The 13,039-nt window shown below is 46.5% G+C and overlaps 1 protein-coding gene across 2 annotated transcripts in view; it reads right to left on the bottom strand.

Annotated features, from left to right (window-relative positions):
* The window catches only part of LOC146862330 (cilia- and flagella-associated protein 337-like), a 336,132-nt gene that overhangs the window by 154,964 nt on the left and 168,129 nt on the right, over positions 1-13,039 (bottom strand). For both annotated transcript variants that reach the window (XM_085641532.1, XM_085641531.1), the window contains one exon: positions 6,266-6,372. In XM_085641532.1, coding sequence (XP_085497658.1) covers positions 6,266-6,372 — 107 coding nt within the window. The remainder of the gene's footprint in view (positions 1-6,265; positions 6,373-13,039) is intronic.

Here is a 13,039-nt window from a genome sequence, read left to right as displayed (position 1 = left end):
TGTAGGACTTGTGCCCTGCATAACACAACTGTCCACATCGCCAAGGGTTTCCACGAGTGGCGGGGTGCTATTTGGATCCACCTAGAGGAATATTAACCACTCACCTCATGCTATAGTAAATCTATAGTTACTTATACGCCCCTACTTTGGCCATATTTTGTACTCCATATTTTGCCTATGATAATCTGGTGCACAATATTTTTTAGACGGTATTCTGACAAAAAACTATGAAGAATTATAAGTAGAGAAAATGGTATCGTATTTTTCTCAATTTCTTGTAATCTAACACCAGCAAAATTCATAGAAAATCATTTTAACCCCTGTTGTGCCCTGGTGTAAACGTTTATATTGCTGTGCTGGCCCTATCTACAACAGAGAAATGATTTTCTGCAAGAAATAAGAACGTTATTCACTTTATCACTGAGGACAAAACAAGTTGCAAAAATACAACTGATCCCCGGCGCTAATTAATGTACTTGCCACGGGATGCTTATGCAACTCATACGTATAAATAACCCCTTCATGCCTGGTCCTGTGGTTTATGGTACTGCCACATCACTGATGGCCTAGAAGTCTTTTATGTGCAACCCCAAGTATAATGCACCTGTGTGCATAATCTGCGTGTATTTAAAATATACATTTAGATACTGTGAGATTGCTTTTGAGTAAAAAAAAAAACCTCAACAAAAGCCTATTTGGCATCAATAACGACGACACATGCAATGGTACCGAAATCATAATGAGGCTGGCGGATAATGACAGGTCTCGGGTTACGTGGCACGCCCACCGTGATAGAAGAATATCTATTGTAAGCATGTGCGTCATCAGGCTGGTGTCCGCGCTACACCGCAGCACCCCCGGGGGCCGTGCTAATGGTTCAGCCCCCTTAAGACCCTTCAAAGCAGGTGGCTTGGACCATGCCGTTTTTTTGGTGTAACCCTCCCCCTCCAGCAGCAAATATTCCTATGCAGTGTGTTACTCATGCCAAGTCTGCTAATGAGAACACGAAGCACACCCTGCTATTTAAAACCGCATCTAGTTTAAAATGAAACTGGCAGAAACGGAAATTCTTAAGTCAGGAGCATGACAGAAGATTAGGGGCCAGATTTACAAGTTTGTCACGCAGCGCAGTGCAGCGGCCACAAATGATGCACTGCTGGAGAAGGTGAGAGGGCAGCGCAATATTTACAGAAATATGGCGCTGTCCTCCCCTCTCCCTAATGCTGACGCAGAAATGTGCAGCTGTGCACAACAGACACATCTTTTCACAATAGTGCAAGGGTGTCTCCGTGAGTCTAGCATAGGTTTTGAAATGGAAGGGTATCCTTCCAGCACAAAATAGCATGCTTAGACTAACTTCAAACCTTTCCCCACTTTGTATGCGTGCGGTACAGTGCAGCACACATGCAAAGTCAGAAATGAACCGAGAAAAAAAACATTTCTCCTTCATAGCGCCTATCTGAAATGGGTACTATTTTCTGACGTTAATCCTTGTCTAATAGGGTTTAACCGATAGAAACCTTGAGTGGTTGCATGGGAAAGCCCATGCACCACCCATGGTATGCCCCCTTGGCGCTAAGTATCGCAAAGCAGTGATATGCGCTGCTATGGATTACTTTCAAGTGATTTTCCAGAGTAAAACAGGGTTTACACTGGAAAGTAAATAGCTGAAAAATATTGAGGAGCTTATTTACAAGTCCCTGTCGCTGCCAGTGCGTCACTTTTAATATGGGAAAAAGTAAAGCACTGGCGGCGCAAGTGGCTTGTAATAAGCCCCTTAGTGTTGTTTTGTGTCACTTCTGTCCCTCTTCCTCCCTCCCTCTCTCCCTCTCTCCATCTGTCTCACTCACTCTGTCTGTCTCCCTCTCTCTCTGTCTCCCTCTCTCTGTCTCCCTCCCTCTCTCTCCCTCTGTCTCCCTCCCTCTGTCTCCCTCTGTCTGTCTCCCTCTATCTGTCTCCCTCCCTCCGTCTCCCTCTATCTGTCTCCCTCCCTCCCTCTGTCGGCCTCCTCCCTCTGTCTGTCTCCCTCTGTCTGTCTCCTTCCGTCTGTCTGTCTCCCTCTGTCTCCCTCTGTTGGTCACCCTCTGTCTCCCTCTCTCTCCCTCTGTCTACGTCCCTCTGTCTCCCTCTCTCTCTCCTCTGTCTGTCTCCCTCTGTCTGTCTCACTCTGTCTCCCTCCATCTATGTCTCCCTCCCTCTATGTCTCCCTCCCTCTCTGTCTCCCTCAGCCTGTCTCTGTCTCCCTCCCTCCCTCTGTCTCCTCCCTCTGTCTGTCTCCCTCTGTCTTCCTCTGTCTGTCTCCCTCTCCCTCCCTCTGTCTCCCCCTGACTCCCTCCCTCTGTCTCCCTCTGCCTTTCTCTGTCTCTCTCTCTCTGTCTCCCCCTCTCTCTCTCTCTCTGTCTCCCTCTTTCTGTGTCTCCCTCTCTCTGTGTCTCCCCCTCTCTCACTCCCTCCCTCTGTCTCCCTCTGTCTGTCTCCCTCCCTCCCTCTCCCTCCCTCCGTCTCCCTCCCTCTGTCTGTCTCCCTCTGTCTGTCGCCATCCCTCTGTCTCCCAATGTCTGTCTCCCTCCCTCTGTCTGTCTCACTCTGTCTCCCTCTCTGTCTCCCTCTGTCTCTCCCTCTGTCTCCCTCCCTCTCTCCCTCCCTCTGTCTCCCTCCCTCTGTCTCCCTCCCTCTGTCTCTCCCTCTGTCTCCCTCCCTCTGTCTCCCTCCCTCTGTCTCCCTCTCTCTCTCTCTGTCTACGTTCCTCTGTCTCCCTCTCTCTCTCTCTCCTCTGTCTGTCTCTCTCTGTCTGTCTCCCTCTGTCTGTCTCACTCTGTCTCCCTCCCTCTATGTCTCCCTCCCTCTATGTCTCTCTCCCTCTCTGTCTCCTTCTGTCTGTCTCTGTCTCCCTCCCTCCCTCTGTCTCCTCCCTCTGTATGTCTCCCTCTGTCTGTCTCCCTCTCCCTCCCTCTCCCTCCCTCTGTCTCCCCCTGACTCCCTCCCTCTGTCTCCCTCTGCCTTCCTCTGTCTCTCTCTGTCTCCCCTTCTCTCTCTCTCTGTCTCCCTCTCTCTGTGTCTCCCTCTCTCTGTGTCTCCCTCTCTCTCCCTCCCTCTCACTCCCACCCTCTGTCTCCCTCTGTCTGTCTCCCTCCCTCTCCCTGCCTCTGTCTCCCTCCCTCTGTCTGTCTCCCTCTGTCTGTCTCCCTCTGTCTGTCGCCCTCCCTCTGTCTCCCAATGTCTGTCTCCCTCCCTCTGTCTGTCTCACTCTGTCTCCCTCTCTGTCTCCCTCTGTCTCTGTCCCTCTGTCTCCCTCCCTCTCTCCCTCCCTCTGTCTCCCTCCCTCTGTCTCCCTCCCTCTGTCTCTCCCTCTGTCTCCCTCCCTCTGTCTCCCTCCCTCTGTCTCCCTTTCTCTCTCTCTGTCTCGCTCTCTGTCTCCCTCTGTCTCCCTCCCTCTATCTCCCTCGGTCTGTCTTCTCTGTCACCTCACCACGCGTGTGGGGCAGCCCGGGCTGAGACAGCTTCCCAGGCACACACACAGCCGCACCGAGTACTTCACAGGTCTTTAAAAGACCATTTACTTGTTAATGAGGCTTTGTTGTATTTCACCTCTTCTTAGCGCCCCTGCTTCTCCACTCTGACTATCTATGGAATCACCCGGCCCCCATAGAGCAGAGTCTCTCGGAGTCCGCGCTGCTGCTGCGGTGTTTGCTGACACTCTTTAAAAAAAAAAAAAGAAAAAAGCAGGTACAATGTCTGCAAGGTCCGCGGGCCGCCAAGGAAGGCTTGCTGGGCCGCTGGCGGTCCACGGGCCGAACTATGAGTACCCATGATCTAGACCATGGGTTGTCGTGAGCCTTCTAAATCTTTTGTAGCACCATCAAGAGTGAATCTGGGTTAGCATGCATTCCAAGATGGTGATATTTAATAAAGGCAGATTTACATACTAGGGGACAGATGTACGACCGTTTTTTGCGGTCGCAAATGGGAAATCGGCCCGTTTGCAACCGCAAAAAGGGTCCTGGTATGTACAAACGCTATTTTGCAAGTCCGTGACTCTCAAAATAGCGTTTGCATCTCTCACAATTAGGAAGGGGCATCCCTTCCTAATTGCGAGTCACAATGAAATGAAATGTACCACTGTTTTGCGACCACATTTGCGACTGCAAAACACTCGCAGTTTACCACCTACTTCTTCGCAAACGGTAAGGGGTCCCCAGGGGACCTTTTCCCCTTTGTGAATGGATGCGAAAATATTTTTTAAGAGCAGGCAATGGTCCCAGGTGACCACTGCCTTCCCTTAAAAAACATGAAACAGAAATGTTTCACTTTTCTTTTTAAGTGCATCTCGTTTTCCTGTAAGGAAAATGTTTTGCATGAAAGAAAACTGCTTTATTTAAAAAAGCAGTCACAGACATGGTGTTCTGCTGACCCTATCCCTGGGCGTGCTAGCCATTCCTGATGGGGTCGCAAATTGCACCTACCTCATAAATCTAAGTGAGGCATGCAATATGCAACCCCATTAGAAATTGCAAAAAGTGCCTGAGACACTGTTGTACATTCCAATTTGCAAGCGGCAAAACGATTAAATTTGCGACTCGCAAATTGGTTGGGTCGTACATCTGGCCCTAGGTCTTGCCTGAGTAGTCCAATTTCCAGGTGTATCTAGGAGCAGCCAGTGTACTGTGGTAATACACTGGCTGCTCTCAGGTACGGCTGGAATTTGGACTACGTAAGGAAGACCTAGGGCCTGATTCACAAAGGTAATCTTAGAGTTAAGTTTACGTTTACTACTTTTTGGTATTCACAATGGTGAGTTACTACTAGTAATGATACTTCTAGTATTTTTACTAATAGTAACTTAACTGCTAGCAACTTTACTAGTTGTAAGTTTACTAGTAAAGTTACTAGTAGTAACTTACCTTTGTGAATACCAAAAAGTAGTAAAAGTAGACTTAAGTAGTAAACTGGGTATTCACAAAGTTAAGTTACTACTAGTAACAATAACTTTACTGCTAGTAATTTTAATACTACTAAGTTTACTAGTAGTAAAGCTATTAGTTGTAACTTACCTTTGAGAATACCAAAAAAGTAGTAAATTTAGACTTAAGTCTTAGTTTACCTTTGTGAATCGGGCCCCTAGAGAATAGAAGACATTCCTGTCCCAACAGAGGGTGTTACCATAGTTAAGTGTGGAGTCAATCATGGCTGCAATAGACGATTTCATCCTTTCCGAAATGACATAGGGCGTATATTCTTCAACAGTTTCAGCCGTAGGTACACAGAGATGTCACACTTCCACACAGTCCTAATTTTGAGTGCCCCTCATGGAAATGAGATAATTATCACACCCGGTAAAATCACCACGATTACGAATTCATCTGGTGGGATAATTACCTCCAATTCCAAGATTTGCCCTTGAAAATGGGTCCTGGCATGTGGATTTTGGTGGTTTGCACACCAAAAACCTCTATGCCTTAGTACTTACAGGGCATTTTCACCAGGTATATTTCACGAGGTTCGACCTATCGAAATGTATCGATGAAATTGTGGGAGTTCTATGTTTATTGTATGAGTAATTTCCAGGTGCAGTAAACGCCGCACAACCTATCATTACAGTCTTTGTGCAAATCTGGTTTACACACTGTCCTGAATTATCCAACCCATTTATAATCAGGACCCAACTTGTAATACCACGGGTAGGTCTGAAAAAAAATAATCCCTATGTTTGACCATATGTCCATATGTCCAGGGTGGGACAGGGACCCATTTCAGAGGGCTGTAAAAACAAGACCACAGCTCGGAGCTTTTGTTTGTGTAAAATATGGATATGTACAACATAAATTGTCCTGTGAGTCCCAATTTAGCCCACGCGGCAAAGAAAAAACACTTTGCTAATTTGCAGCTTCCCAACTCTGCAATGTTTCACTCACCTGGTATGGAACTCAGGAGCTCAGACACTGGGCTGTACGCAGAGCTCTAGCAGTGTGACATGGGAGGTAGGGGGCAGTCAGGAGGGCTCTGCATCGATCCATAATCAAGGTTGAACAGACATGCAGCCGTTCAAATATGTTCAAAAATGGTTCACTTCAACCCGTTTCTCAAGCTAACCTTGTGGAGATTGAGAACTATGTAGATTAACAGAAAATATATTAAAATACCAGCCATCGGGGCAGATCAGCCGAGCGCCCGTCGTGTCTGAAGAAGAAGCTTGAGTTGGAATTCTAAACGGAGTCAAATTCATTGACAGCCAGAGAGACAATGCACGCGCTGAAGTACTAAATACCTGGTGCCCGTGGGGTTCAAGGCCATGCAGGTCACGGCGCTGTCTCCATGAACGTCGCTGATTTTGGAAACGAGTTTTCCTGTTGCAAGGTCCCACAGTTTTAGAACCTGGAAAAGAGAAGGGAGGATATTTCTCACTGGAGAATAATAAACCATGAAGAGAACTCATTCTTTAAAAAAAAAAACATAGGTAGAACAAGTTTCTTTCGAAACACAGGTAGAGAATGCTTCTTTTAAAATGCAGGCACAGGTTAAAGAATTACAAAGCTGCATTTGCCGTAGAAAAAAACCGGGAACCTCATGATTTCAAGAGTCCACTGGGAATACTTGACTTGTCCCGTGCAAAAGAAATCTGTACAGTGCAGCTGAGATTAGGGGGAAGGACTGATTCCCTAACTGCCTGGAACTCTCTTATTCACACACTTGAGCTCAGTCCGGTGCTGACTGAAACAACGGAAAAGCTCACAGCTCTTCTTCTGAAGTTTATAGAGCATAAGGCTGTTTCTGACACCTTCCGCCTCAGAGTGCCAAAGATATCACTCGTTGCTGTCTACTTACAACTTTCTTCTTTCTCTCTCTTTTACTTACATACAACAATACGATGCATCCCTGTCCTTTCCTTTGTGCTGGTGCACAATTGACTGCCTAGCGCCAAGGCAGGCACCCGTGCACCCTTGCACCATGAACTGTATTTTATATGTATAGCTCAGTGGGTTACTGCTTTGGTAACACAGATTATTTTGTTACTGTGCAGTTCATAAGTTACAATAGTGATCTAGCACAGTGAGCTATGAACCACCATCAAAGAGCTGCATGCAAACTGGATGGTACATTTTAGAAAGTGATATTTTACCCAGTCTTTCATTATCATAATGTTGCTAAAAAGTGTTTGTTTCGTAGAAATAAATTCTTATTAGTAAAGCCAACCCTAACCACTGTGTTACATTGTGCTCCTCCAGACCAAGCACTCTTAAAAATGCCTACCAGTATGGATGGCGTGAATCCTCACCTTGCAATCCTCTTTGTCTTATGTAACATTTTCTATACACTGATTAACACACATTTATTATTCAATGTCTCTATGTGTGCGTGACAGCCTACACTGGTAGGAAAGGCGCTATAAATCTAATGAAATACATGTGAAAAGGGGGCTATGGAGAGACGAGGGGCATTGTTGGAGAGTTATAGTGAGGGAATCATTGAAGGGTCCCAAAAATCACCCACCCATTCACCATTTCACTCACTCACACATCCATCCATTCTTTCACTCACTTACCTTCCCACCCTTTTGTGTTAAATAGGAGTCTTTTTCTGCCATTGGAAACAGAAGAGGCCTACCAAAAACCACCCTCCCGCTGTAGCTACTAAAACGGGGTTGATGACACCCCTGCCAATTCACCTTTACATTCTGTTAGCCATTCAGTCTTTCATCTAACATTCAGTCTGTCACCTTTACGTCCATCTGCCTGCCCATCCATATCCAAAGCGAACCAATCATCTTCACACCTATTCATCGAACACATCCATTCTTTCTCTGTCATCCATCCCAGGGCCATAGCCAAGGAGGGGCTGAGCAGGGTCCAGCCAGCCCAAACGTATGCCTTTCTCCCCTAAAATACTGGACTCAGGTTTGTTAAACTTTTCTTTCACTTTAATCATTGTAACTCTTTTTTCTGTAAGCATTAGCCCAGTGCCTGGTTCGATGTTCTGAGGCAGCAGCACTGCTCGTATTTGAATGTGATAGTGAGTGAGTAGGGTGGGGCTATCTGTTGAACACTGCCCGGGGGGGTCACACAAAGACCAGGGTCCTCCTTCCTGCCTCTCTGGAAAATGCATTGACTTTAAAAGTTAGCAGGTGCAGAGCGAAGCCAGAAAAGGTGCCAAGAGTCGCATCACTGCTAAACTTGGAGAAAACATGTTATAATCCGGCAGTTTCAGTCGGCTGGATGAGGAAGGAAACACTGACAAAATTCTGCAATATATTAATCATCACCAAGCAGAGAGTGCTCCGTTGCATGGTATTCCTGGCTCCTCCCTACAGCATGGCGGTCGGACGCTTGTACTTTGAATGGTCACTATACAGCTGGCGAACTGCAGGTGAGCCTGGTGGCCACGGGTCCATCCATACCTCTCGCATTTTCTGTATCTTGTTTTGCGACATTTCTACTTTTTAGTAACCCCCTGATGTATATTTCCATGCCCAGTGTGTGACATTTTGACTATTTAAGGGCATGTCGTTTTGTGTCAAAAATATTGAAACTTTATAAGCACCAAAATTCAGTACAAAAGTGAATACATTATCTGCTCACACTTGTCATGCAAAAACTGACGTCATGTTGAGACTACTGAAGTTGCCCTATGACAGATTAACGTTTCTTTTATTCTTTGAGGCTATGACACTCATTTATGTGGAACAATAAAAAGTTAGTTCAAAGCAGATGCACATCGAGAATTATATTATAACCTATGTATTCCAATGTAGAGATCTCTACTTTTTGTGTCAAGTTTGAGAAGCGCATCCAGTCCTGTTTGTTCATATAGGGACGCTAAAAGGAAATCTGAAAATCTAGAGAGCACGTGTGTACCTTTTCTATTTGCTTTCAATCAAGAACCTGTGGGCTGGCCCCTATCACCAGAGTCCTGATAGCATGGCATACTCTGGTCCAGGCCCCGGTTTCTCTCTATCATGGAGCGTGTTAGCATTGCAGCGTCCAGCGTGCACTGTTTGTGTCGCTGCCCTATGCCCACTCTCAGCTTCAAAGCCAGTAGAGCTTAAGTCAGCTTCAGTCTAAGGTCTTTCAACACCACCAGCTCTCCTGGTGAAATGGGGTGTGAGAGAGGGACAGACTGCAGGGGCACAGTAAGCAGGAGATTGTATGTATGCGTACCTGGTCAGGGGATTGTGTATGTCTGTATTTGCAAGGGCGTATGTCTGTGTTTGCAAGTTTGTGTTTCTGCTTTGGCTAGCTGTGATTTTATGCACTGATAGCTTGTGATGATTGCATTATGTGTTGTCATTGTTTCTAGTATTGCACCTGAGAAGACATTTTTGGCCAATACCGGGGCTTGTATGTGCTGATACTAGAGAAATTAGCAAAATGAGAGCTTTTGTACATTGATAATAACATGATGCCAGAGAGAATGGTCAAAGAGTCATGCTTCCTTATGACACCCACAGTGATCTGCAACTGACAAATTCGGATGACGGCAGGGCAGACTCGGCCTTCCATCTTTCCAAAGTTGATCAATTTGTTAATAATCACATCTGTTATTTACAGTGCTTTGAAATTGGAGAGGAGCGGCATAGAATGCTATAAAAAATGTGTTTTTATACAATTCTTTAAAATGAACGTTAAATAGTCTTGTCCACTGATGTATTTTGGCCCTAAAGTTGGGGAGTCATTGGAAGAAGGGCCCTGATTGATTAATGTGAGGTTTTGCTCAAGAAACTTGTCTTCGCTGTTTGGTACTGGTACTGATCGTGTAGCCTTCAGTGAGAAGCTGCGACTCAAATTTCCAGTTACAAACAAATGTATACTTCCAACAAGCTGACAAACATTCCTTGTGACAGAATTAGAATGAGTCCCCACATTAAACTATTGACCCAAAGCCCACAAAGGTTCTGATAGGCCTGCACGAGGAATGCCAAGCACTATTATTGAGGAGGAGCTACCTGTGTTTTCAAAACTTCCCACCATTTCCCACCGTTCTCCTATGGTGCAATATTGAAGCAATCACCAAAAGTTCCAGGCTGCTGAAGTTCTTCATCTTGAGTTTTTCGTGTTGGCCTCCAGACTAGACACCCCACCCCCCATCCCCGATCAGGTTCTTGGGATTGATTCCTGGTACTACAGCCAGCATCTCCTCTACTCGGCTGCCAGCAACGACCAAGAGTAGCTGTGATAGCACATAGGTCTTTCAGCATGTCCAACACAAGGAATTCACCGTGGGTCAAGTTTGCACTCTAGGATCATCTACAACCTGATTCATTATTCTGGTCGTATGACAGAGTGTGTCTAAGGACAAATAAATAGGAGGCATGGTGTAGATGTCCATGCTGAATCAGCTTCTGGTGGCGCTGTCTTCCTCGGGTATCCATGAGGTTCCCTGTGTAACATCTGAGCTCTGCTCAGGCCTTACACCTACCAGAGATGGTAAGGGCAAGATTCTAAGACTCGAAAGAATTTGCTGATTTCCAACCCTCAGCAGTGCTACTCCTGAGGGTAGTGAGCCATAGGGGTGGTTATGAACACTGATGTAGGTGTCTCCTATGAAACTTGAGTTGAACATCATGATGAAGGGTTCCATGAAGCAAAGTATTCACCAACGCAGAATTAATCTGCTTTATCCTTGTCTCACTTTAGCAATAGGCATATAGCTGTCTTAAAGACACACGTTCCAAGACATCAATGAGAACAAATTCAGCAGATGACATTTTGCCCCGGAACTTTTCAATTATTCATACCATATTTCAGTATACCCACCAGTCTCATGTCTTTTGCCCTTTCTATAGCAAGGTACTTCTTGAACCATTTCAAACATAATGTGGGTTGTGTATGAATACACATCAACAGTTTATGCACGTTTAATTTGCTGTTGCTTTTCATGGGAATCAGTAACCTGGTGCTGGACCTTGCTGCATGCAGTCACACTGAGGCTGAATTCATCTGTCACCATGTGCCTGGACGATTGTGGCATTTTACTATTAAAACTGCACTGCGAAACCATGGCACCAAGATCTGGTGCCACCAGGTTCAGAGACAGTCAGCCTAGTGGCAACCTGATCTGTGGCCTTGCTAATGTCAGAACCTCGGAGAATGTTTTTATGGCTGACTTTCGAACTGTCACTATAGAACATTCAGAGCCTCCAGTACAACTTACAGCCCAAAATAATCTTCTTCTTTGACCTGTTCTCTTCCACTTCTGGATCTGCACTACTTCATCATGCAGTGCCATCGGTGAGTGGGAGTGCGTTGGGGACAGACTCAGATTAGAGGTGCCTTGAGACCTATGCATATATTTGGGTCTGTTCCTGTGTACAAGGTTACCTGTTTGTAAGTGGGCTTGTGTTCTGCTGATAGACATGCATGCCTGTATGATATTAGACATTAGGTCAGCCTTTCTCTTTCCATCTCTTCTTTATTCTCACTGAGAAAAGTGTGAGTGCTCATGTGTGAGAGGGTAAGGATTCTAAACAGGTTTTTAGAGACGTGTAAGAGTCTGTGGCTCCTTCAAGTGAAAAAGAACCTGCACTGGTAATTATAGAGAGTGGCTCCTTGAAAAAGGTAGGGAGGCCTTAAAGTACTGTTTATGAGCACCATCAGTTGTTGCCATTCTGGAAACACTAAATATAAGGCCATCCTAGGATTGCTTTTCAAATATGAAAATACAAGATTGTGTAAATGTAGAAAGTCCACGTTTTATGTGTGGTCACCACAGAATTTTCATTTTTTGCTTAGCCATACACATGTACTGGGTTTTGCACTCTGTGCTCTTAAGCCCTGCTAACCAGCAATTGAGTGCTGGTGTACCCCATTTAAGCATGGTTGAATTGTCATGCTCCTAATTGGTAGAATTAACTTATCCAGAAGACCTTAGTATATGGTATAAGGTGTACCCAGGGCTTGGAAATAATATATCATTAGTGGACTGCAGCACCTTTTGTGCCATACATTACAGTGGTAGTGCAAACTTGCCTTCAGGCCTGCACTGTGTAGCCTGGCTGTAACACTGTAACAACTGCAACCCGACTTGCATAATAAATACAGAACAAAATCTCCCTTTTAAATATTAATAAGCCACCTCTATGTAGGCCATGGTTACTCATAGTACGGCCCGCGGGCCGCCAGCGGCCCGACAAGCCTTCCTTGGCGGCCCGCGGACCTTGCATACATCCTACCTGTGTTTTGAAAAAAAAATAAAAATAGTGTTAGCAAACACTGCAGGTTGCAGCAGCACGAACTCTGAGACTCTGCTCTGTGGGGGGCGGGGGATTCCAGTGATTGTCAAAGTGGAGATGCAGGGGCCTGAGAGGTGAAATACAACAAAGCTTTAATAACATCTAAATTGTCTTTTAAAGACCTGTGAAGTACTCGGTGCGGCTGTGTGTGCGCTGGGAAGCTGTCTCAGTGGGGTTGTGTGTGCGCGCTGGGAAGCTGTCTCAGCCCAGGCTGAGGGCTGACACACACACAGGATGAGATGACAGAGGGTGATGGAGGGAGGGAGAGTGAGGGAGAGGGAGAGGGAGGGAGACAGAGGTTGACAGAGGATGACAGAGAGAGGGAGACAGAGAGGCGCAGTCTGGGGGAGACAGAGGGAGGGAGACAGAGGGAGAGAGACAGAGGGAGAGAGAGGGAGACAGAGGGAGGGAGAGAGACAGGGAGAGATAGAGGGAGGGAGACAGGGAGAGAGAGACGGAGGGAGACAGAGGGAGGGTGACGGAGGGAGGGAGACGGAGGGAGATGGAGGGAGGGAGACGGAGGGAGGGAGACGGAGAGAGACAGAGGGAGGGAGACGAGAGAGACGGAGGGAGGGAGGGAGACGGAGAGAGACGGAGGGAGGGAGGGAGACTGAGAGAGACAGAGGGAGACAGAGGGAGACGCAGAGAGACAGAGGGAGACAGAGGGAGACGGAGAGGGAGACGGTGGGTGACAGAGGGAGGGAGGGAGACAGAGGGAGGGAGAGGGAGACAGGGAGGGAGACAGAGGGAGAGAGACAGAGGGAGAGGGAGGGAGAGAGACAGGGAGAGCTAGAGGGAGGGAGACAGAGAGAGATG

This window comes from Triturus cristatus, chromosome 2_2 (genome assembly GCF_964204655.1).
Source record: "Triturus cristatus chromosome 2_2, aTriCri1.1, whole genome shotgun sequence".
NCBI classification, from domain to species: Eukaryota; Metazoa; Chordata; class Amphibia; order Caudata; family Salamandridae; genus Triturus; species Triturus cristatus.
Note: the sequence above shows the minus strand (reverse complement) of the source record. Positions and strands in the feature narration are given on the sequence as shown.